A 26,541-nucleotide genomic window follows, 5' to 3' on the forward strand; every position below is an offset into this window, starting at 1 on the left:
TTTATACAGTATAAACGCAATGCTAATTTTGGATTTACATTTATGAGTGTTGAGGCAGACAATTGACATAAATGAGTTGTTCTACTAAGACAACGATACGCTCACTATACATTCAAAACCGAACTGTTGAATGCAAACCTAGTTATGCTATATACGGTGACGGCCAAATAAATTGACACCCTTGCACATTTATATTTCTTCTTAAATAAGTTGAAATTGAAAAAGACTTTGGTCCACATTGTTATATTTTCAACATCATTACAGAAACTATTTTAAGCAGTTTTTAAAACTTAAGTTTACAATTTTAATTTAGAAATTAAAAACAAATTGCATGGACAAAAAAATAGCACCCAAGAGCTTAAACGCTGGCTAGACCGGGCACGCCATTGCGCGCATGTTGGTTGTGTCCATCCACACCAGAGGAAATTGGGACTCACAGTTTGAAATATCAAAATGAACTCTGAAGCAACTATATTAATTTTGGGACAGGTCGAAACACATGAAACATTCATGGACATTTAGCTAGCTAGCTTGCTGTTGCTAGTTAATTTGTCCTGGGATATAAACCTTGTGTTGTTATTTTACCTGAAATGCACAAGGTCCTTTTTTTCATGATCTTTGTAGAATTTTGACCCATTTTGAGTCACACAAAATAATTGTTGTTCTCTACGCCAACAATTAATCCACAGATAAAAAGGGAAACCTAGTTAGTTTCTAGTAATCTAACCTCCTTCAGTCTTCTTCTTCTGTAGATTTTAAATGGCGGTTGGCAACCAACGTTAAGGTTCATTACGGCCACCAACTGGACCGGAGTAGGGACCTCAGTTCATCTTTCGATCACCCACGTGGGTATATGCGCATAAAAACCAATGAGCAGATGAGAGAGGCGGGGCTTGCAGAGCATCATGCACCAAAAATAAAACCAAGTTCTATGTTAGCGCCTGGCTATGTAGATGCTCGTTGACGCGCGCAAGCAGTTTGGATGAAATATGTGAATAACGTGTGTACATTTATTTTGCAACGCTCGCACAAGCAACATGGGTGGTGTGGTCATCATATTATACTTGGCCAAAATCTGTGTGGAGTCTTGGGTGCTAATAATTTCCCTATTATAAATCAAAATTATAAACTTAAGTTTCAAAAACCTAAATTGCTTCTGAAATGCTGAAAATCCAATAACTGAAGACCAAATTTATTTTTCAATTTACACATAAATAGTATTTTAGAAGAAACAGGGAATTATTTAAGAGAAATGCTAATATAGTACTAATATATTTGGCAGCAACTGTATATAGTTGTACATATACTGAACAAAAATATAAATGTAACATGTAAAGTGTTGGTCCCATGTTTAATGAGCTGAAATGTTACATATTCACAAAGCTTATTTCTCTCAAATTTTGTGCACACATTGGTTTACATCCCTGTCAGTGAGCATTTCTCCTTTACCAACATAATCCATCCACGTGACAGGTGTGGCATATCAAGAAGCTGATTAAAAAGCATGATCATTACACAGGTGCACCTTGTGCTGGGGACAAAAAAGGCCACTCTAAAATGTGCAGTTTTGTCACACAACACAATGCCACAGTTATCCCTATTTTGAGGGAGCGTGCAATTGGCAAACTTATCTGCATACTCGTCATCCTCACCAGGTTCTTCACCTGACTGCAGTTCGGCATTGTAACCGACTTCAGTGGGCGAATGCTCACCTTCGATGGCCACTGGCACGCTGGAGAAGTGTTCTCTTCACTGATGAACCCTGGTTTCAACTGTCCCGGGCAGATGGCAGACAGCGTGTATGGGATTGTGTGTGTGCCCGATAGTGGCGGTGGGGTTATGGTATGGGCAGACATAAGCTCCGGACAACAAACACAATTGCATTTTATTGATGGCAACTTGAATGCACAGAGATACCGTGACGAGATGCTGAGGTCTATTTATCATGCCATTCATCCGCCGCCATCACCTCATGTTTCAGCATGACAATGCACAGCCCCATATTGCAAGGATCTGTACACAATTCCTGAAAGATGAAAATGTCCCAGTTCTTCCACGGCCTGCATACTCACCAGACATGTCACCCATTGGAGCATGTTTGTGATGTTCTTGATCGACGTGTACGATAGTGTGTTCCAGTTCCCGCGGATATATACAGCAACTTCGCACAGCCATTGAAGAGAAATGGGAAAACATTCCACAGGCCACAATCAACAGCCTGATCAACTCGAAGGAGATGTGAAGGAGATGTGTCGCGCTGCATGAGGCAAATGGTGTTCACACTAGTTACTGACTGGATTTCTGATCCACGTCCCTACTTTCTTGTTGTTGTTGGTATTTGTGACCAACAGATGCATATCTGTATTCCCAGTCATGTGAAATCCATAGATGAAGGCCTAGTTAATTTATTTCAATTGAGTGACTTCCTTATAAGAACTGTAACTTAGTAAATTCTTTCAAATTGTTGAATGTTGCATTCATATTATTGTTCAGTGTATATACTGTACATAGTACCAGTCAAAACATTTGGACACACCAACTCATTCAAGGTTTTTTTTGTGTTATTTCAAAGTTTTGATGTCTTCACTATTATTCTAGATCAAAGAAAATAGTAAAAATAAAGAATATAATCCTAGAATGATTAGGTGTGTCCAAACTTTTTACTGATACTGTATATATTATGAAAACCTTTTTTGTTTTCTCTCGAGCTGTTTATGACAATGAGATTAATGATTAATAACCACCTATATATACTTTGGCATGATGGAATTAAAAAATATACTATAATCAAATATTGTAATAACAGTCACTAGATTAATTGCCAAAATAGATTTTAACCTGGCTTCATGTTTAACTAACAATTACAACATTCACAGCAGGCTAACCACACATTGTAACAAACTGGTGTATTAGAGAAACTCACCATGAACTGCTCTCACATTACCTCTGCAGCAGCCTGTAGAGGGGGCTTGTTTACCATACATCTGGGAGCTACAATATGAATACGTTATACTTTAACATACATGATAAATTTATCTAAATAATTTAATACCTATGTTCATGTTAAGACAGCTTTAACGGTAACTGAAAACCATACTATATTCTATCTTTTGAAACGTGTTTTCCCTCCTAAATGTCCAAGTGGGTGTGTGTTACAGTCATTGATGGAAAATGAAAGTGTTCTCATATCTACAACTGACTCTCCGGTATACTTTCCTGGTGCCAGCAGTCAGGTAAGAGGCTCTAGTGAATTAATGGCTAAAACATTTTATTAATAGGTATTTAATGTTTCAAAAAAAGTTGCTGTGTAATGAAAATCTAATGGTGGATTTTGTTAGGTGTCCGTTACATATTTCCATTGTATATTTTGACCATACCTTTGGTCTTGGCATTGAACTAAAACACATTGCTTCACTTCTATTAGTTTCTGTGCTTCAACTGTCATGAAAGTAAACACAATATTTGAATTGTTATTTATTTTTTATCAGCAAACATTACTCAGATGGGACTGTGAATTAAAAACAAACCAATAATTTAATGCGACTGGATACATTAGGTTATGACTTGGCAAATGCAATGATTAACAGAACCTGGTTTGTTTCCCTGACAGATGCGTAATGGAACCTTTGATTCACAAAGTCTGTTTGCTAACTTTTCTCGTCGTCTTCGATGCCACTTCATCTGTTGCAGGTAATAAATATTACAAGCATATACTGTATTAGTCCAGATATATCTAAAAACTATGGCAACTTTTTCATAAAAGCATGAATCTTGGTACACTTGTAAAGTTTGGGGCCCTGAGAATTTTCAGAAAGGGAGCCATTGCAAAAACACCTCCTGGCGGCTGTGGCAGCCATTTTGTTATGCCACCATAACCTGACAATGTATCTTCCTTCATATCTGCTGAACTAAACTAATAAAAGGTGATGTCTTCACCTATGTTTTAATGGTCAAGGATGACAATGGTGCTAAGTGCAACATAATGAGAAATTCAGATTATTATGCAAAGGTAAACTTGTGGTAAACCATTAAAAATAAATCAAATTATTTAGCTGTTTCTGACAACATACACAATATAATATTATGTCTGTTGTTGATTTGAAAATTGGACAAAACCTTTTTTCTTTACATAACGCTTGAAAGTAAAGCTCAGTTTGGGGTTTTCATTGATTGTGATGTTTTGGGGTTCCGTGTGGCTCAGTTAGTAGAACATGGTGCTTGCAATGCCAGGGTTGTGGTTAAATTCCCACGAGGGCCAAGTATGGAAAATATGTAGTGACATGACAAATTTGAAAACAAAAAAATATGAAGTTATCTGAATTTCTTTGATATGGCCAAAAATAACTTTTTGAAAAAATAAATGGTCTCCAGGTGGGTACAGAATGATTGCATCCCTTAATAAAGATGAACAAAAAAGACTATAAAATAAATAATACAAATACTGAGCTATATTGTGTGCTCAATGTTTAAATCATAAAGGCACTGAGTGTACAAAACATTAAAACAAAGACTGACCAGATGAATCCAGGTGAAAGCTATGATCCCTTATTGAGTTAAGTTAAATCCACTTAAATCAGTGTAGATGAAGGAGAGGAGACAGTTTAATTAAAGAAGGATTTTTAAGCCTTGAGACAATTGAGAAATGGTTTGTGTGTGTGCCATTCAGAGGGCAAATGGGCAAGACAAAAGATTTAAGTGCATTTGAACAAGCTATGGTAGTAGGTGGTTTGTGTCAAGAACTGCAACTCTGCTGGGTTTTTCAAGCGCAACAGTTTCCTGTGTGCATCAAGAGTCGTCCACCACCCAAATGACATCCAGCCAACTTGATACAACTGTGGGAAGTATTGGATTCAACATTGGCCAGCATCCCTGTGGAATGCTTGACACCTTGAAGAGTCCAAGTCCCAATGAATTGAGGCTGTTCTCACCCCTATCAAGAAGAAAGGGGTCAACATTATTGGATCCCCTGTTTCCAAAACCCTGGCATCCTCCTCTTGTGAGGATAACACCACAAGCCTTTTTGTAAGATGTTCTATGAGATTGGAGATATAGAAGAATCTTAGACCATTCCTCCAAACATGATCTTTCCAGATCCTTGATGTCCCTTAGAGAAAAAACACATAATTTCACCACACGTATTTGACTCAAATTGTGTATATTTATTTACAGTAAATATACATTTTATCCTCACCTGAAATTTGAACTCAAAAGCGTTTGGTTCACAGTCATTCCAATCTTCCTGCTACGCCACCATGTCTGTATTCATAATTGATTTCACCTGTATTCATACACTTTAGACTACAAAGTGATTGTCAGATTTGTTAAAAATACACATGAGGACAACTGTTATATTTATCATAGTGATACAGGAGTAACATTGAAACAGAGTAATATGCCCCGCCAACGTTAGACTATTATACAGAAAACCCTCATTAGCCTGCTGAGACCCATCAATGAATTTTTGTCCTCTCTTCTTGGTCCTTATCTCTGAGACCATACAAATCACTGTATTAAGTCCTGTTGTCCCTTTGGGAGGACAATGTGGGCTTTTCAATGATATCACGTGTGGGGGTGTGAACTTTACAACTTTATCTTCCTGGTTCTTAAAGAAATGTCTGCCTTCAAAATTAACACATTTTATGGACATTTGAAAATAAGTATGTGTAAATATTAATTATAATTTTTAGTAAGTTTGATATTCAAATTGTTTCTAGTAAATTAATATCTCAGGAGTAGTTAAGTGAGTTGTCAGGACTGTAATATGTTTTTCACAATAAATAATAGATAAGGAAGAGTAAGAGTTTATCAAGAAATGTCCTCTGTAGTGGACATCCGGATGCCACAACTACACTGAACAAAAATATAAACGCAACATGCAACAATTTAAAAAGTTTTACTGAGTTACTGTTCATGTGAGGAAATGTTTATTAATCCAAAGGGGCAGGCACAAAGGTCATAACCAGATCAGAGTTCAGGAGGTACAGAGTGGAAGACAGGCTCGTGGTCAGGCAGGCAGGTACAAAGTCCAGAAACAGGCAAGGGTCAAAACCTTGAGGACTAGAAAAAGGAGAATGCAAAAGCAGGCGAACGGGAAAACTGCTGGTTGACTTGGAAACATATAAGACGAACTGGCACAGAGAGACAGGAAACACAGGGATAAATACACTGGGGAAAACAAGTGACACCTGTAGGGGGTGGAGACAATAACGAGGACAGGTGAAACTGATCAGGGTGTGACAGCAAGAATTGTACTGTTAAGCGATTGCAGTATGTTCCCAGTAGCATTATGGCAGCTGGTTCACAGAAAGTTGAAGTTACATTTTTAATAACTTACTTTTAAATAGTGATGTGGAAAGGAAGCTTCGAGAGGAAAGGAAGCTTCCCAGCCAATTGTGTTGAAAATAGGGTCATTACACAAGGCTTTGATGTACACTAGTGGAATCTGCTGGTGAAAATAATTTAGAATAGCCAAATTACTATAGATGATGTTGCACACGCCGTAGCACGTGCTCAGGGTAGGCTTTTTGTCTTCTACCGAAACCAATATCAAACCAATCAGGTGGTTGATCAAGGAAACAAAGCTTTGGACTGATCATGTGCTTCTGAGAAAGCGATACAAACTTCAGCACGCTGATTCAAAATAAACTGCTTAGCGATTTCGACGCAGGTTCCAACTGTAGCATCACTACTGTTAACTTGCTGCAAGTGGGTTATTGTACAATTCACAGTAACAATAACATGGTGACTAGCTATAAATGAAATATTGTATGGCTATTTCACATCACATGCACTTATATAAACCTTTAACAACACTCCTAAACCAATATTGTAAAAGCTTAGTGTTTATGAAGACTAAAAAAGACTAAATTAACTGGGATGACCTTCCCTCTTATGGGACACCAAAAATACATTACTGAAAGCCACGCCTCCAATAAGCTACACCTGCAATCTTCTGATAGGCTGCCACTGCTACAGATTGCTGCCAATCAGCAAGTGACACCCATGTTGTCAACAGAAGAGTCAGTGAAGGCACAGTAGGTTACTGGCAAGGACTGCAAGTTGCCTACATGTTGCCATGACATTACTGGAAAATGCACACTAAACTCTTTACAGTGCAACACATTACAGACACATTCTCCAACATAGTTTGCAGAATAGACAGTTTTAAAGGAGGTACTGAAGTGGCATTGGCATAACCACCAAACACTTAACTCCTACAACACAGTTGCCACAAATACACATATATTTGACCATGCCCCCAAATAGGTAAATGATCCACACACTACAGTACATTGCCCCATCTATCAAAGCACAGTGATGGTTGCATCTTACATTTAAAATATTGGGTGGAAAAATGTCCAATTATATCTACAATGTACCGAACTGTACCATGTGAGTTCATTTGTGTACCTGTGAAGTTTACCCTAACCACGCCCTTGTTCTTTGAGAGAGAGTTAATACATATTCCAAGCAATACGTATGGATGTGGTGGCAATGCAGAAACAATGATGCACTCAACCAATAGGTTGCAAGTTCAAATTGCTTAAGCATTCATGTATCCTCTATGTCAAGTGTCCTTGAGCACTGATGGTTTTCTATTGATGTGACGTTGGTGGCAATGATTTGACAATTATTAACTTGCTTCTGGGCAGCTTTTATCAAAGTCCAGACCTGTTTTCTTGCCACTAAGTCTGTAGGTCTTGTCTCTTTCAGGCTCGTAGACCTGATGGTGTTGCAGGACATGTAATAAAATATTTCAGGTTGCTAGTGATCAAGAGATTACAAGTTCAAATCTCATTTCAGTGTTGTCACAGTACAAAATAATACAATATTTGTTTTATGCTAATTTAAATCAGAAGACTGAAGCATGATGTAATTGTATAGAAATAACACCTTCAAGTTAGTATATACAGCACTTTAGGCAAAGTTTAAAAATGTATTCTTTGCAATATATGCATAGCCAATCTTTTTTATGTCCACAGACCTGGTGGCACAGCAGGAATTTCGGGTAGTCGTCAACCAAGAGGTTGTCAGTACCAAGCGAGGTTGTCCCAAGCAATCAGCATACTGCAGCTTAATGTCCATTAACACCTTAACGTAGCTGTAAAAATATACTAACTTGTTTTAGATTTAATGTATTTTCACCGCACCTAGACAAAAACCTCCAGTGGACCATGACACAATGTTCTAAGCATTGTAATGAACATGTAATGTTCTCACATGTTGTCACGTGTAGTTTCATATTATCACGTTGTTTCAAATGTTGTCACATGTTATCATATTAACTTCACATAAAATCACGTGATCACACGTGAAATTCATGTGGTTATTTTGTAAGGTATCCTTTGTCTGCGTTTATGGCCTGCTCTCTTCTATTTAAACCACTGGTTGTCTGCGTTTATGGCCTGCTCTCTTCTATTTAAAACACTGGTTGTCTGCGTTTATGGCCTGCTCTCTTCTATTCAAACCACTGGTTGTCTGCGTTTATGGCCTGCTCTCTTCTATTCAAACCACTGGTTGTCTGCGTTTATGGCCTGCTCTCTTCTATTTAAACCACTGGTTGTCTGCGTTTATGGCCTGCTCTCTTCTATTTAAACCACTGGTTGTCTGCGTTTATGGCCTGCTCTCTTCTATTCAAACCACTGGTTGTCTGCGTTTATGGCCTGCTCTCTTCTATTCAAACCACTGGTTGTCTGCGTTTATGGCCTGCTCTCTTCTATTTAAACCACTGGTTGTCTGCGTTTATGGCCTGCTCTCTTCTATTTAAACCACTGGTTGTCTGCGTTTATGGCCTGCTCTCTTCTATTTAAACCACTGGTTGTCTGCGTTTATGGCCTGCTCTCTTCTATTTAAACCACTGGTTGTCTGCGTTTATGGCCTGCTCTCTTCTATTTAAACCACTGGTTGTCTGCGTTTATGGCCTGCTCTCTTCTATTTAAACCACTGGTTGTCTGCGTTTATGGCCTGCTCTCTTCTATTCAAACCACTGGTTGTCTGCGTTTATGGCCTGCTCTCTTCTATTTAAACCACTGGTTGTCTGCGTTTATGGCCTGCTCTCTTCTATTCAAACCACTGGTTGTCTGCGTTTATGGCCTGCTCTCTTCTATTCAAACCACTGGTTTTCAATGGCATACATGTCCGGAAACTGGGATGGCCATTGCAAAATGTTCATTTTGTGGTCAATTAACAATTTCTTTGTAGATTTGATGTGTGCTTGGGGTTATTGTCTTGCTAGAAGATCCACTTGTGGCCAAGTTCCAGATCCCTGGCAGAGACAACCAGGTTTTTGGCAAAAATGTCCTGGTACTTGGTGACGTTAAGATGTTAAGATGACGTTGATCTTAACAAGCACCCCAGGAGCACTGGAATCAAAATAGCCCCATAACATCAAAGATGCACCACAATATTTCACATTAAGGATGAGGTATTTTCTGCATATACATTTTTCTTTGTGCATTACCAAAGAGCTCTATTTTTATGTCATCTAACCATAGCACTGCCTGGAGTTTGCTAAACGGCATTGGCACTTGGATTGGAACCAGGCTTTGGAAATATCACACAAAAATAGAGGTCTTTGGCAACTCACACAAGCAGTGAGTTTGGCCTTCGACAGAACAATGCAGAGACATTTAAAGAAAGCTTTATGTAGAATAAACATTAGAATAGATTTTAGATTTGAAGGTAGTATTTGGTTTAATTTTGAAAAAGGCTGTACCTCAGTTGCCATGATACAAGCGTCTAGTTTTTGATTAATACACAGACTGCTTCTCAGACTCAGAAGTTACTCATTAACAGTAATAATTTATTTGCTGTAATCTTGTCATCCTTAGTTAACTATTGTGTGGACTTTGTTATAGATTTTCACATGCCAAAGACTGTTATTTTCATGTCATATAGAAAAATACTGAATGTATTACTTACTCTTTCTTTGAGCAAATGTATTAGTATTAAGTAATTGTACTTTTTTTGCTTACAATATACAGATTTAGGATCTTAATTAGAGCCAGTTTCCTACAATAGGAAAATACTATTGTGCAGCAGAAGGAAATGTGAATTATTATGTTGATTATAATTTATTAACAATTTTGTCGAGGGTGATACATTTTTTGTTAGGGCAAATCAAGTTTGAAGCTTCAAAGTGGAAATTACAAACTTTAGATTTTTTTTTTTTTTACTCAAATTAACTATAAGTTTGCATTTTCTGCTTTGTGGAAAAATTACTGTAAAAAAAAGGTGATCAAATTCATGTCCTACATCTGTAGATAAGTATTTCTATTATTATTTTATACAGTCTTTTTGCTCATCTTTATCAATGGATCCAATTATGTTTTGGGCACTGCTGGTTTAGCACTGGTAAAAGGGAACTGTGAAGATGTTACTGTCTTTGTGCTCAATATGAGCTGCTCTTAACTTTGTGACCTTCACATGCCATACTTAATACCTTCTGTAATACTTTCTCCTCTCCTCCTCTCTCCCTCCAGACCTCAGCCTCATAGTCCCTCCTGACCCTGTAGTGGCCTCTGCTGGGGATGACATCATCCTTCCCTGTCATCTCTCTCCTCAAAGTAGTGCTGTTGACATGGATATCAGGTGGTTTAAGGAGGGAGACTTCACTAACCCCCTGTATTTGTATAAGAGCAGAACGGGGGAAGACGGGGAGGGCTATAAGGGCAGAGTAAGTCTGCTCACCCAGGAGCTGGAGAGAGGCAACATGTCACTGCTGTTGAAGAATGTCAAGGTGTCAGATATGGGACGCTACAAATGTCAGGCCAGCCGCTTGGATTGGATCCAGGAACCAGCCGTTGTGCTACAAGTTACACGTAAGAGAAGCTTATCAAGATCCTAACAATTATCCAATGGAGACCCACAGTGGTGGTGTAATAATACCCATAAAACCTAGCGGTAAAACAGGGAATAGGTTCCAATCGTTTTTCCACCATTCATTTTTCCCTAAGGGATTTTTAGAAACACTTAAATTAAGGGATGTGTTTTGTGTAGACTAACCCTGGTATAACAATTTGATTTACAATGTAAATCTCTTTCGGGAAAGGTGACTTTTATCAATATATTCGGCTCTATTTAATCTCAGATTCAAAAATGCTAATTAGGATCAAAGTAGACCTCATGCAAGACTACAAATCCCTGCAAGCTCCTGCAAGTCATCTCTAGCTGACACCTTTTGCTAACAGGTATTGTGTCAATTTAAATCTTGCCCGAGACAGTTCAAAGAATACATTTTAAAGAAATGTTACCAATTTATTAGTACATTTAACTAACATTAGATAGTTAATCCAGAGATTCTTACCTTTGGCCCAATTCGTCAGTGTCGTCCAGATCATCATGGCATTTGTAATTCGTTATGATAGGCACATTAGCAGCTAAGTAGCATTTCATTTGTTGTTGGTAAATACATGTAAATACATTGATAAAAGTCACCTTGTTATCAAAATGTCATGCCAGGGTAAGCCTACAGGAAACACAGCCCTTATTTTAAGTGTTTCTAAAATCTCCTAGGGGGAAAATGTATGGTGGAATAACAATTAGAACCCTTTGCCTGTTTAATCGCTAGGTTTTATCGGTATAATGACTCATACTGTGGAACTCTATTGTCAATGGTGTCTTACCAAATTTAGACAGAATTGGTAAAAGAGATGTTATTCGTCTTTGGGTTTTTCCTGAAGATGTTGACATGCTGAATCTTAGAGAAGACAACAACTGACAGTAGATGTTTAAAATTAGGCAGTTCAGGATAATCAGAAGCTATGCAGGAACTTTCTCGTTTTGTCTGTTGACAACTCTTTGATCTAGACTAGCCTTGACAGAGCCACATAAAATCAGTTTTGGAATATCTTCCTGATTTATATACTTCCTTCCATTGTGAGCAGAGCAGGGCAGTGTCCCCAGGATCTCCATGAGGAAGCACCACAGAGTGTTCATCCAGCTCAGCTGCAGCTCAGAGAACTGGTACCCAGAGCCTCACATGCTGTGGAAGGACCGCAGTGGGAAGGAGATCACCTCAGCAGAGACAGAGAGACCCAAACAGAAGGAGGGGGGTGTCCTGTACTCCATATCCAGTCACATGAGGATAAGGATGGACCAACTGGATGGGGTCACATGTGTGGTGATGTCAAAGGGCAAGGGAACCATTCTAGAATCAGCATTACTGCAGATGACTGGTGAGTTTAGTAGTAGTAGCCACAAACAAGTGTAAAAAATGGAAACTACTGTTGATATGACATAGGATCGATCTTGACTTTGGTTCCATTTTCATGATCTAGATGTACTGCTGTGTACAGGGTTTTCTCATTAATTTTTGTAGGGCCATTGCCAAGTAGCAGTAGATCCATACCCATGGGAACAACTGGGTCTGTGGAGATCTGAGCTTCAGTCAGATGTTAAAGTGATATATCACTCATGTCACTGCAGACCTCAAAATGTGTCTAATTTCACAATGAGTCAATCATTCCAGGTCATCTGTTATGTAGATATATGCCCGCAATACCAAATGAATGAGGAAAATAGGCATTGCCTAATTGCATTATTGCAGACTGTGGGTCAAGCAGCTTCCTATGCAGACGTTTGCTAGGACGTGGAGTTACCACAGCATTAGACGACTTTTGAGTTCTGAAAACATTTGACAAACTTTTATTTTAGAGTGAAGTATCTACAGTTATTAACGTCTGTTAAAACAGGCAAGTTTAAACCAGAACATGAAGCATGATTACTAAACCAAGGAACATCACCAGGGTGACATGAATGTTTCTAAACCCAATCATCAATCATGATCCATATACATTGAACATGAATATAAATACAACATGTAAAGTGTTGGTCCCATGTTTCATGAGCTGAAATAAAAATACATTTTCCATACGCACAAAAAGCTTATTTCTCTCAAATTCTGTGCACAAATCTATGTACATCCCTGTTTGTGAGCATTATTTAAATTGACTGATTTCCTCATATGAACTGAAACTCAGTAAAATCATTGAAATTGTTGCATGTTGCATTTCTATTTTGTTCAGTATAGTTGGGTAATGTTAAACTAGAGTATTTTTTTACCTTAGAGATTTAGGAAATTGCACCCAAAACTGACCTCTGACCCTGATTGTATCTTGTTACAGAGGAGTTCTACCTCAGCAGTCTCCCTGACCGCGTCTACATCGCTGCATTTGTGATTCCTGTGTTTCTGGCACTGGTGTGTATCACTGCATCAGTGCTCTTTGTCATGCATCAGAAAAGAGGTTGGTCTCTCTTTCTATTTTAATAAGAACAAATGTAGTATTTCTCTTGAACATCTCTATTCACGTGATAAGGGTTTCACAGATCATTGAATTTAAGAGATATGTTTTCAACTTCCAGATATTCAGGAGAAACTGAAGCCTATTAGTAAGATCAAATATGTTTACTTTCATTAACTCACTTATTTAACGCATCAATAATTAATTTCATGAAATAACAGATTTGTAGTATTCAAAATCCAAAAGTTTAACAGAATGTTTTTTCTTCTTTACTGTTCATCATTACAGATGAAGTCAAAGCAGAACTAAAAAAGAAGAATAACGGTATCTAAAATGATTCCACAATGTGAATATATGAAGTATTAAGCTCGGTTTCACTCAATCTTTGTATGGTTTCATATGGATTTTCTCAGAAAGATTAACGATGTTCCTTTTACAGAACTCACCAAAAAAGATCAGTTATTTGGTATGTATATCGTGCTATACATATATGTGACATTATTTGGTTCATTAATATCAAATGCAGAATAATGTACAGTAAAAAAGTCATTTTGTATCAACACAGGAATAGCTGGAACAATTCCAGACACCGGTAACTATATGCTCTTTTCCCAAGTCAATGTGAAATCATTTGATTATTTCCCATTATATCCCATATAGTTTTGTTCATGAGACCCATTATGTAAAACATGAATTACCTCTTTCTATACAGTTTGGACCTTAATGGTGTCTCATCATGCAGGTGACACACACACACACACACAATGTATTTGAAGAGACAACTTACATATTTACTACATGTATTACTTTTGGGCAAATGTCTAGCACACACCAGGTTCATTTCAACAGTCAAGTGTTATAGCTTTCTTCAACAGTCAAGTGTTATAGCTTTCTTCAACAGTCAAGTGTTATAGCTTTCTTCAACAGTCAAGTGTTATAGCTTTCTTCAACAGTCAAGTGTTATAGCTTTCTTCAACAGTCAAGTGTTATAGCTTTCTTCAACAGTCAAGAGTTATAGCTTTCTTCAACAGTCAAGTGTTATAGCTTTCTTCAACAGTCAAGTGTTATAGCTTTCTTCAACAGTCAAGTGGTATAGCTTTCTTCAACAGTCAAGTGGTATAGCTTTCTTCAACAGTCAAGTGTTATGGCTTTCTTCAACAGTCAAGAGTTATAGCTTTCTTCAACAGTCAAGTGTTATAGCTTTCTTCAACAGTCAAGTGTTATAGCTTTCTTCAACAGTCAAGTGTTATAGCTTTCTTCAACAGTCAAGTGTTATAGCTTTCTTCAACAGTCAAGTGTTATAGCTTTCTTCAACAGTCAAATATGTATTTCTTTCAGTGCATGTGACTCTGGACCCTGACACTGCAAACCCCAGACTCACAGTATCTGACAAAAACAAGTCTGTTAAGTTTGGAGATCTACGGAAAGAAAGCAGAAATGAGAAGAGGTTTGAGGAAAAGCAGTGTGTATTGGGAATGGAGGGATATGATGCAGGTAAACATTACTGGGAGGTTGACCTGGGAGAGAAGACTCAGTGGAGTGTTGGAGTCGCCCAGGACCCAGAGAACAGAGGTTCAAACATCCAAATGATGCCAGAGAATGGCTACTGGAGCATACGTTTGGAAAACGGAGTATTGAAAACTGTTCAACAGTCTTCGAAAGTCCTTCCCATTGAACTGAAACCTGTGAAGCTGGGGGTGTTAGTGGACTATGTGGGGGGGGAGATAGTATTTTTCAACGTTGAGAAGAAATGCCACATCCACTCCTTCGCTGGAACATTTACCAAGAAACTCTATCCCTTATTTGGTCCTTTATTAGATTGTAAATTGGAACTCAAAATTTCACAAGACATAACCCTTTCAAGCTGAGAAGTGAACCTGTAAAAGATTGCAGTTGTCAGGCAAGTCCATATCATTTTATGTTCTTTCTTTGGTTACAACTGCCTGCGCCTTTATTAGTACTCTAATACCCCACAACTCTCTGTGGTTTTATTTGACCATGGGGAAAACAGCTGATGCGTAGAGTGCAATGCAGATTATCTTCCATTGTTTGAGCATTTATTTAGCTTTAGCAATTATTAACTTTGTGAAGACTGAGTTACTTACAATCTTTTACTTATTTTATCCCACACAAATTGATCTGAGCGATGTGAGATGGAATGTTTTCCCCTTTTTGTATAGCTGTACTGTTTTCTATATTTCTGTTTTCTGTTTTAGATGTAACTGTAAAAATCGACAAAAATCTCTGTTTTGATTCTGTATATACTCATAACTGTAAAGTGAGACAAAATCATTTGCTATAATGATGTATCGACTAATGTATTCCGTTTTGTCAAATTCATTTGTCATATTTTAATGTTCATATTGTATAGCCATAGTTCTTTTAAAAACAAATCAAAGAATCTCTTTATATCCCAGACTGATTGAACTAACATGTTGTTAGAAATATCTGCAATGATAATATGGTCAAACTAGATGTTACACTGGACAGGCTTCACGGGGTGAATATATTGTGTCCAGTCTCTGGCTAACTAGCTTGCATTGTTGGTCATTGTAAACATTATTATCTTTCCAATGACCAAGATAGTATTTTTAATGTGACGGATCATTACCAAACTTGTCAAAACAACTACTTATTAGCCAGTAGAAGCTAATTGTTTCTCTCAATCCTAGTAATCAATAGACCTACATCCAGATACCAAATAAGATCTTGTATTTTTCACAAATCAACATTTCATGTTTTAAAACAAAAATAGGTGTTCAATGTCACACAATAAACTACTGAAATAAAAATGTATAATACATTAATAAAGAATATGGAACACAACGTAGATGCCTGGTTAGATGACACCAAAGGATCATACAAATTAATCCACAATTCTGGATATTACTTAATCGAAAATTATTCACATAGCTTTGTACCACAATAAGCTGTTGACAGCTGTGATCATTTATGTTTTTCTAAGTTGCCGTGATGGGCAAAATTGTGATTGGTTTTGCATCATTGTTCCAGGGTGAGAAAAGTGGGTTAAGTTTACAGGTTTTATTTATTCGCACCAAAGAAAATAAGTGAAATACATAACACTGATGCAGGTTGGAAGACCAAAGGGCTGATATGAAAACAACACCACTAATATTGTAACGCTCGTCGTCCTCCTCATCTGAGGAAGAGAAGTTTGAAGGATCGGAAGACAAATATGCAGCGTGGTAAGTGTTCATCTTGATATTTATTAACACAGAGAACACTTAACGAAACTATACAAAAATAACAAACAACGAACGTGAAGCTAATGAATAATAGTGCTGACACAAAGACAATCACCCACAACTCACAATGACAAAACAGGCTACCTAAATATGGTTCCCAATCAGACACAACGACTAACACCTGCCTCTGATTGAGAACCATATCAGGCCAAACACAGAAAAAGACAAACTAGACATACAACATAGAATGCCCACTCAGATCACACCCTGACCAAACAAAACATATAAACATACAAAGCAAACTATGGTGACAAATATAAGTACAAAAATACAAGTTTGTTCAATTAGTTAAACAAAGCATATTAATTATAATTGTACATGATATACTCAGTATAGAAGAAAAAATATGTGTGTGCGTGTGTGAGAGAGAGAGAGAGAGAGAGAGTTAGGCTACATGGAGGGGATTATTGGGTAGTTTTCACTTGAAGTCATTGAGGGTTAATGATGTTTTGGCAATGTGAAGATAAGAATTCCAGAGTATGGTACCTCTGTATCTGACAGAAAATTGACTATGTGAGATGCGGCAGAGGGGAGGGTGAAGGTTATCACAGTCTTGTGTTATATAGATGGATTTCAGAATGAACCTGGAAGAATCCATTGAAGAGTTTAGGTAAACTGTCTGGGAGTTATAAGTATTTGTAGATGAAAGTAAATAATTAACGTACATTAATGTTGTAAATGGAGAAGATATTGAGTTTCTTAAACAAAGGTGCAGATGGAGCCAGGTAATTAGAGAGGGTGGCTAGTCTTGAAAATGTATTTTGTATGATGAGTAAGTTGTGAGGGGAATTTGGCATATGTACTGGCCCAGACAATATTATTACAGTTGTCGTGTCTTTGGCATCATTAAACTGAAGATTAATCTTTATAAAAAATTCTCTGTAATTATTATTACGCGATTAAACGGATTAATCATGTAACTGTAATTAACTAGGAAGTCGGGGCACCAAGGAAAATATTCAGATTACAAAGTTAGAATTTTCCTAATATAACTTTCAGATATTTTAATATCTGATCACTTAGTCTTCTGATTAATGAATTATTATTAACCTCACGTCAGTCTCATTCCAAACGTCGTAAATTGTTGGTTATCTGCACGAACTCAGTCTTCACTATGAGTCATCCATACATCAATTGTCTTAAAATAATTTATTTACTAACTAAGTACTCACAGAAATGCATAACAAACAGTAATTATGGTTACAAAGAAATGATAGGGGAATGTGTCCTAGTCGGCTAAACCGGCATGGCGGCTTGTTAGACAGAGGGACTGATAAGGGCGCAAAAGATAAGACACTACAAAGTTGATAATTATATCAATTGAAATGCTAATCATTTGCACATGAACGCTGAACTCATTCGGGAATAGTTGCAATAAATATATATATTTACGCTCAGTGTGTCGTCGGGATCTCTGTTGAATATTTGTTTCTGTTTTGAGAGTTTGTCCGCCCTCTCTCTCTCTCTCTCTCTCTGTCGTGGCTAGAATGGATAGTTCAGAGTGACATTCATTCATGTCCTTATAGATTAGATGTTTCGGTGGTTGTCGGTCTTCGCGTTCAATGATACCGAATTCCTAGCTGCAAACTAGTAATTAATATCAAAGACTTGTTCTTATTCTCTCGGTATCGATAGTCTAAGAGTTTAACCACGTGGGATGGTTAAAAGATTCAGCAATCTACTTAAACCTTATTTCCCTCTGTGATACACCTCTGTGTGGTCTCGTCTCAACCCTTAGCCCTCTCGTTATTGAGGTAAGCTGGTCTGGTGATAGAAAACCCAGGTGGGGTTTTATTCGGAACATAGAAAAGGGCTGTCTCATGACGCCAGGTCCTGCCTGTGCCCCTGGGGGCGGGCCAATGACTTAGTGAAACTTTAAACAGAAATACAAATATCTCACATTAACATCATTACATAGCATCACATCATTTCACAAATAGTTTAATCTTTACTCATTCATTTTATACAACAATTAGATGTAAGCCTCATAACTGATGCTATTGTATAAACAGCGTTATGGTAATGTGGCTGTATTGTCTCATGAGTTTCACAAAATTGTACCAAACGGACCAGTTCGTAGCTGGATTCTTCACCAATCTTTTATACATTCTCCAGAACATAAATACTGTTCGGACCTCCCGTTCTGTGAGGTGGAAGAAATTCCTTTGTTCTCTCTATGAAAACTCACTCTCTCTATACTGTCTGGCCATGAGGCAGGATTCTCATCCAGGAATTTATGACCTCTCTGACCACAGCAGCCTGAGTGTAACAGAGAGAGAGGTAGGGGGATGGTGCAGAGGTAGGGGGATGGTGCAGAGGGAGGGGGGAATAGTGCTCGCTGTACCCAAAGAGTGCAACGTCATGACACAGAAAATGAGATATGGATAAATTAAACTATAGTATAGAGTTAGGAAGCAGGCCTGATGAACCAAACCACAAATATTTCTGAAGATACCAACACTGCTGCAGACAAATAGAATATGATCTTTTCAGGATAACTTTCCATTAATTAGAACTCAGAGGAATCTAGTGGATTTTACTTGTTCCATTTCATTCCCACCGATTGAGAGTCTCTCTTATTAGATTTTTTTTATTATTTTTTATTATTATTCTTACTAGTAAATACAATAAAGTTAGATTTTTTTTTACATTTAAATATCATTTGTTTACCTGGAACCATTCAGAAAATGTATCCATACCTGAGTTGGCTTCATAAAAAATTATTGTGTGGTAAAATCCAATTGAGGTCATCAGCAAAGAAAACGGGAAGTACATTAGAAGACATAGCAGCAAGTGTATCCTGTGTGAAATGGCTAGCTAGTTAACGATACGCGCTAGTAGCGTTTGAATCGGTGACATCACTCGCTCTGAGACCTTTTAAGTAGTTGTTTCCCTTGCTCTACAAGGGTCGTGGCTTTTGTGGAGTGATGGGTAACGGTGCTTTGAGGGTGACTGTTGTCAATGTGTGCAGAGGGTCCCTGGTTTGAACCCAGGTAGGGGCGAGGAAAGGGACGGAAGCAATACTGTTACACAAGGTCATTGATATAGATTATGAATAACAAAGGTCCACTTATCGAACCCTATGGCACACCACATGATATCTTGGCCCTGGTAGATGCACAGACGTTTGCATAAACACATTGTTCTCTATCGTAAACATGACTATATAACCAATTATAAAGATGCCTAGAGCGTTTCCATTGTTGTTAACACTTCTTATGGCTGCAAGCCCGGTGTCGGTACACTTATGACAACAGCCAGCTCAAGTGCAGGGCGCGAAATTCAAAATATATTTTTTAGAAATATTTAACTTTCACACATTAACAAGTCCAATACAGCAAATGAAAGATAAACATCTTGTGAATCCAGCCAACAAGTCCGATTTTTAAAATGTTTTACAGCGAAAACACCACGTATATTTATGTTGGCTCACCACCAAATACAAAAAAGGACAGACATTTTTCACAGCACAGGTAGCATGCACAAAACCAACCTAACTAACCAAGAACCAACCAAACTAACCAAGAAACAACTTCATCAGATGACAGTCTTATAACATGTTACACAATAAATCTATGTTTTGTTCGAAAAATGTGCATATTTGAGGTATAAATCAGTTTTACATTGCAGCTACCATCACAGCTAACGTCACAAATAGCATCGAAGCAGCCAGAGTAATTACAGACACCAACATGAAATACCTAAATACTCATCATAAACCATCTCTGAAAAATACATGCTGTACAGCAAATGAAAGACAAGCATCTTGTGAATCCAGCCAATATTTCCGATTTCTTAAGTGTTTTACAGCGAAAACACAATATAGCATTATATTAGCTTACCACAATAGCCAGAAACACAAGCCATTTACCAGCAGCAAAAGTTAGCGATCGTAACAAACCGGCAAAAGATATATAATTTTTGACTAACCTTGATAAGCTTCATCAGATGACAGTCCTATAACATCAGGTTATACATACACTTATGTTTTGTTCGAAAATGTGCATATTTAGAGCTGAAATCAGTGGTTATACATTGTGCTAACGTCCCAGAATGTGCGGATATTTTTATGACACTCAACTATTCTGACCAAATAACTATTCATAAACGTTACTAAAAAATACATGTTGTATAGGAAATGATAGATACACTAGTTCTTAATGCAATCGCCGTGTTAGAATTCTAAAAATAACTTCATTACGACATCCAGCTTAGTTATAGCGAGAGAGTGCCCAAAATCTGGGCGCAAACTACTAGTACACATGTTCGACAGATATATGAAATAGCATCATAAAATGGGTCCTACTTTTGATGATCTTCCATCAGAATGTTGTACAAGGGGTCCTTTGTCGGGAACAATCGTTGTTCGGTTTTAGAATGTCCTCTTCTCCAGTCAATTAGCACGGAAAGCTAGCAAAGTGGCGCGAAGCTCTCCTTCGTGAACAAACGCAGACAAAGCAACACGCCTAACGTCCCGAAAAAATTTCAATAATCTAATAAAACTATATTGAAAAAACATACTTTACGATGATATTGTCACATTTATCAAATAAAATCAAAGCCGGAGATATTAGTCGTCTATAACGACAGCTTTACAGAAGGCAATACCAGGTCCCTTCTCGCGCGTTCCAGAAAACAGGAAATTGGGGTCACGTCATGCCAAGAGCTTTTATTCGACCTCAGATCACGCCCTGACCAGTGTATTCTCTATGTTGGTTGGGGCGTGATAGTGACTAAGGTGGGTCATCTAGGTGATTTGTTTGTCTATGTTGGCCTGGTATGGTTCCCAATCAGAGACAGCGGTTTATCGTTGTCTCTGATTGGGGATCATATTTAGGCAGCCATTTCCCCATTGTGCTTTGTGGGATATTGACAATGTATAGTTGCCTAGTAGCACTGTTAGCTTCACGTTTCATTTGTGCTTTATTGTTTTGTTTGGTGAGTTTTGATTTATTAAAATATGTGGAAATCTATGCACGCTGCGCCTTGGTCCAATCATTAATTCGAACATCGTGACAGAAGATCCCACCACCAAAGGACCAAGCAGCGTGGCCAGGAGGAGCAGGGATCCTGGGCCCGGGAGAAAAGTGAGTGGAGGACATCAAGGACATGGGAGGAGGTTATGGCAGGTGACAAGACCCTGCCATGGAAGCAGGCAGAGGCAGCGAAGGAGGATCAAAGGCAACTCCGAAGTTCACGACCACGACGGAAGCCCGATAGGCAGCCCCAAAAAAATGTTTGGGGGGAGCACACGGGTTGGTCAGCAAAGCCGAGGGGCGAGTCTGAGAGCGAAGAGGAATATTGGGATAGACTGAGCGAGGAGTATTGTGAGATAGTTGAGGGGAGTGATGAGGTAGAGTGGATGTTTTGGTGTCTGGAGCAAGACAGTTGCTGTGAGGAGCGTGGGACTAGTCAGGCACCATGTTTTGTGGTGATACGCAATGTGTCTCCAGTGCGCATCCACAGCCCGGTGTGTTCTGTGCCAGCTCCTCGCACTTGCCGTGCGAAAGGGAGCATCCATCCAGGACGGTTGTGCCGGCTCAGCGCTCCTGGTCTCCAGTACGTCTCCTCGGTCCAGGATATCCTGCACCGGCTCTACGCACTGTATAGCCAGTGCGCCTTCCCAGCCCAGTGCGTCCTGTGTCAGCGCTCCGCACTTGCCGGGCTAAAGTGAGAATCCAGCCAGGACGCGTTGTGCCAGCTCTACGCTCCAGACCTCCAATGCGCCTCCACGGCCCAGTATATCCTGCGCCGACCATACGTACTGTGTCTCCAGTGCGCCTCACAGTCCAGTACGTCCTGTACTGTCACGCCCTGACCATAGAAAGCTGTTTATTCTCTATGTTGGTTGGGGCGTGATAGTGACTAGGGTTGGACATCTAGGTAATTTGTTTGTCTATGTTGGCCTGGTATGGTTCCCAATCAGAGACAGCTGTTTATCGTTGTCTCTGATTGGGGATCATACAGTATTATACGAAGAGTGCCTTGGTCCTCCTTTCTATTTATTTGTGTTGTTCCAAATGTCTGAATAAAAATTACAGTTAGTGCGGAATGGTGTTTTTTTTTGTTTTTTGGGGAGGCGCTGAAGGGGGGGTTCGCCCAGGGAGCCATACAAACTAGAACTGCCACTGGTGTTATGATACAGAACACGTAGAGTATAGATAATGCTTGCAGTAACTAAAATGGCCATGGTGGGCAGTTTTCCTATAAAGTACTGAGGAAGCCAATAAGATACATTCTACAATACAATGTGTTGTCTTGATAAAACCTGGACCCTCCCAGTTTCCTCCCATGTGATTCTTTCTGGAAGGTGTCAACTGACTGCTTACACATTAACCAGAGGAGCTGCAGTATGTTGTCTCTTTATCAAATCTTTCTGTTCTCATATGGACACTCACTAGCATTTAGCATTAATTAGTGGGTAAATGGGTAGTTGGTATAAATAATATTTGAGACTATAGTGGTACGTATACAACAAAACAGGACAAGTGTAATTACCATAAGAACTGGAAATCTCTCTCTCTCTCTCTGATACAGTCTACTCAGTAAAATGTCAAGGTCAGCATTTGTGTCACTCATACTTGTCTCTTGGTTTTTGTTAGCAATGTGAAAAAGGCCTACCAGACGTGAAATAAGGCTGACGATTTCTTTATAGGTGCCACGGCTGACTGTTACAGAAGGACAAGACAGAGTTGTTCTGGGACTACTTAGGACTACTTCATTGTTAGCTGTTTCCATTTAGCCACCACCATGGGTAAAGCTGCTCGCATATACAAACCTAAATCATTAGCCCTAAATACATGAATTTACCCCTGACTACAATATTCAGTACAGCTAGGCTGGGTTTCTGTACAGCACTTTGTGACATCAGCTGATGTAAGAAGGGCTTCATAAGTACATGTCATTGATACATTTGATTGAGCTACAGTACATATTCCATTGGATCAAAATAAGCCACAATTCTTTCTTTCTTTTACAGGATGATGTGGATCAAATCCAGAAGAACAGAGTAAGTTTGTTTTCTTCTCTGTCACGATGTTCGTAATAATGATAGGACCAAGGCGCAGCGTGCGTAGAGTTCCACATATTTTATTATTTTAATGCTACTTGGCTACTATACATTGTCAAGATCCCACAAAGTACAATGGGGAAATGGCTGCCTAAATACGGTACATTTAAATGCCTTTACTTGTAAGGCATGTTCAATAGGAGCAAAGTTTTTCAAATCCGACGTGTTTCGGCTGCATGGCCTTCGTCAGGGATAAATAATCATAACATTTTAAACTATATAAAAATAAAAATATATACAAAAATAAGACTCATAAATATAAAAAAGAAGTAAATATTCACATATTCATGTGTTGTACACTCTTAGAAAAAAAGATGCTATCTAGAATTTAAGGTAGGGGGCAGTATTTTCACGTCCGGATGAAAAGCATGCCCAGAGTAAACTGACTTCTACTCAGCCAGAAAAGCTAGAATATGCATATTATTAGTAGATTAGGATAGAAAACACTCCAAAGTTTCCAAAACTGTCAAAATATTGTCTGTGATGCTAACAAAACTGATTTTGCAGGCAAAAACCTGAGGAAGTCTAATCCGGAAGTGCTTTTAAAATGTTTATCCCTGTTTCATTGCCTGCCCCTCTTCCATTTAAAGGGGTATCAACCAGATTCCTTTTCCAATGGCTTCCTCAGGCTGTGCCCAGGCTTTAGACATAGTTTCAGGCTTTTATTTTTTTAAATGAACGAGATTTTTCAAAAGTAATCAGGTGTCCTCTGAATAGTGCTTGCGCGCCAGAGGGGAGCTCTCCCTTTTCCTTTTGTCTCTTAAGGTTATGGTTCGGTTGAAATATTATCGATTATGTTTGTTAAAAACAACCTGAGGATTGATTATAAAAAACATTTGACATGTTTCTACGACCATAACGGATACTTTTTGGAATTTGTTGAACGGAACGAGGCTTTGGTTTTCTCAACATAACGCGCAACCCAAATGGCGTTTTTTTGTGATAAAAGTAATATTTATCGAACAAAAATAACATTTATTGTGTAACTGGGATTCTCGTGAGTGCAAGCATCCGAAGATTATCTAAGGTAAGCGATTAATTTTATTGCTTTTCTGACTTTCGTGACCATGCTAATTTGGGGCTAGCTGTTGTAGCATTGAAAGCTACACTCACAAAAGCTTGGATTTCTTTCGCTGTAAAATATATTTTCAAAATCTGACACGATAGGTGGATTAACAACAAGCTAAACTGTGTTTTGGTATATTTCACTTGTGATTGCATGATTATAAATTGTTTTAGTAATATTTTTGCATTTGGCGCCCTGCAATTCTAGCGGTTGTTTAGGAAAGTGATCCCGTAAAAGGGATCCGTAGCGCAGAGAAGTTAATGACTGTAAAAAAACATAACTCCAATACTATGAATAAAAATAAAACAAAGTGGGTACGAGGACCTGTCGCGCACCAATATAAACACGAAATCTGAAATAACAAACAATTTCTGACAAAGACAATGGGATTGAAACCAGGTGTGTCGGAAGACAAGACAAAACCAATGGAAAATGAAAAATGGATCAATGATGGCTAGAAGACCGGTTACGTCGACCGCCGAGCACCGCCCGAACAAGGAGAGGCATCGACTTAGGCAGAAGTCATGACAAAAACCCTTTAATGAATAGGTGTTCCTTAACTTTTCACCTGTAGTATATATACTGTATATATATATATATATATATATATATATATATACACATTTGAAGTCGGAAGTTTACATACACTTAGGTTGGAGTCATTACAACTCGTTTTTCAACCACTCCACAAATTTCTTGTTAACAAACTATAGTTTTGGCAAGTTGGTTAGGACATCTACTTCTTGCATGACACGAGAAGTCATGCAAGACTGTGTTGGAAAAGTCATTTTTCCAACAATTTTTTACAGACAGATAATTTCACTTATAATTCACTGTATCACAATTCCAGTGGGTCAGAAGTTTACATACACTAAGTTGACTGTGCCTTTAAACAGCTTGTAAAAATCCAGAAAAGGATATCATGGCTTTAGAAGCTTCACATAGGCTAATTGACATAATTTGAGTCAATTGGAGGTGTACCTGTGGATGTTTTTCAAGGCCTACCTTCAGACTCAGTGCCTCTTTGCTTGACATCATGGGAAAATCCAAAGAAATCAGCAAGACCTCAGAAAAATAATCAGAGACATCCACAAGTCTGGTTCATCCTTGGGAGCAATTTCCAAACGCCTGAAGGTACCACGTTCAGCTGTACAAACAATAGTACGCAAGTATAAACACCATGGGACCACGCAGCCATCATACCTCTCAGGAAGGAGACGCGTTCTGTCTCCTAGAGATGAAAGTTCTTTGGTGCGAAAAGTGCAAATCAATCCCAGATCAACTGCTAAGGATGTTGTGAAGATGCTGGAGGAAACAGGTACAAAAGTATCTATATCCACAGTAAAACTAGTTCTCTATCGACATAACCTGAAAGGGCGCCCAGCAAGGAAGAAGCCACTGCTCCAAAACCACCATAAAAAAGCCAGACTATGGTTTGCAACTCCACATGGAGACAAAGATGGTACTGTTTGGAGAAATGTCCTCTGGTCTGATAAAACAAAAGTAGAGCTGTTTGGCCATAATTATCATCGTTATGTTTGGAGGAAAAAGGGGGAGGCTTGCAACCCGAAGAACACTATTCCAACCGTGAAGCATGGGTGTGGCAGCATCATGTTGTGGGGGTGTTTTGCTGCAGGAGGGATTGGTGCACTTCACAAATAGATGGCATCATGAGGAAATTATGTGTATATATTGAAGCAACATCTCAAGACATCAGTCAGGAAAATAAAGCTTGGTCGCAAATGTGTCTTCCAAATGGACAATGGCCCCAAGCATACTTCCAAAGTTGTGGCAAAATGGCCTAAGGACAACAAAGTCAAGATATTGGAGTGGCCATCACAAAGCCCTGACCTCAATCCTATAGAACATGTGTGGGCAGAACTGAAAAAGCATGTGCGA

At 38.5% G+C, this 26,541-nt stretch overlaps 2 protein-coding genes across 2 annotated transcripts in view; one reads left to right on the plus strand and one right to left on the minus strand.

The window, feature by feature from the left end:
* Positions 1 to 2,992: 2,992 nt before the first annotated feature.
* LOC120030498 (butyrophilin subfamily 1 member A1-like) lies at positions 2,993 to 15,109 on the plus strand. The gene is made up of 6 exons (XM_038975906.1): positions 2,993 to 3,233; positions 3,611 to 3,690; positions 10,482 to 10,820; positions 11,886 to 12,185; positions 13,125 to 13,244; positions 14,580 to 15,109. The coding sequence occupies exons 1-6, from the start codon at positions 3,172 to 3,174 to the stop codon at positions 15,107 to 15,109; spliced, it is 1,431 nt and encodes a 476-aa protein (XP_038831834.1). The 5' UTR covers positions 2,993 to 3,171.
* A 1,075-nt stretch (positions 15,110 to 16,184) lies between these two features.
* LOC120030137 (butyrophilin subfamily 1 member A1-like) overlaps positions 16,185 to 26,541 on the minus strand; it is a 36,367-nt gene continuing 26,010 nt past the window's right edge. Inside the window, exon 9 of the mRNA XM_038975458.1 lies at positions 16,185 to 16,268. Coding sequence (XP_038831386.1) covers positions 16,202 to 16,268 — 67 coding nt within the window. The 3' untranslated portion in view covers positions 16,185 to 16,201. The remainder of the gene's footprint in view (positions 16,269 to 26,541) is intronic.

This window comes from Salvelinus namaycush, chromosome 36 (genome assembly GCF_016432855.1).
Source record: "Salvelinus namaycush isolate Seneca chromosome 36, SaNama_1.0, whole genome shotgun sequence".
Classification (NCBI taxonomy): domain Eukaryota; kingdom Metazoa; phylum Chordata; class Actinopteri; order Salmoniformes; family Salmonidae; genus Salvelinus; species Salvelinus namaycush.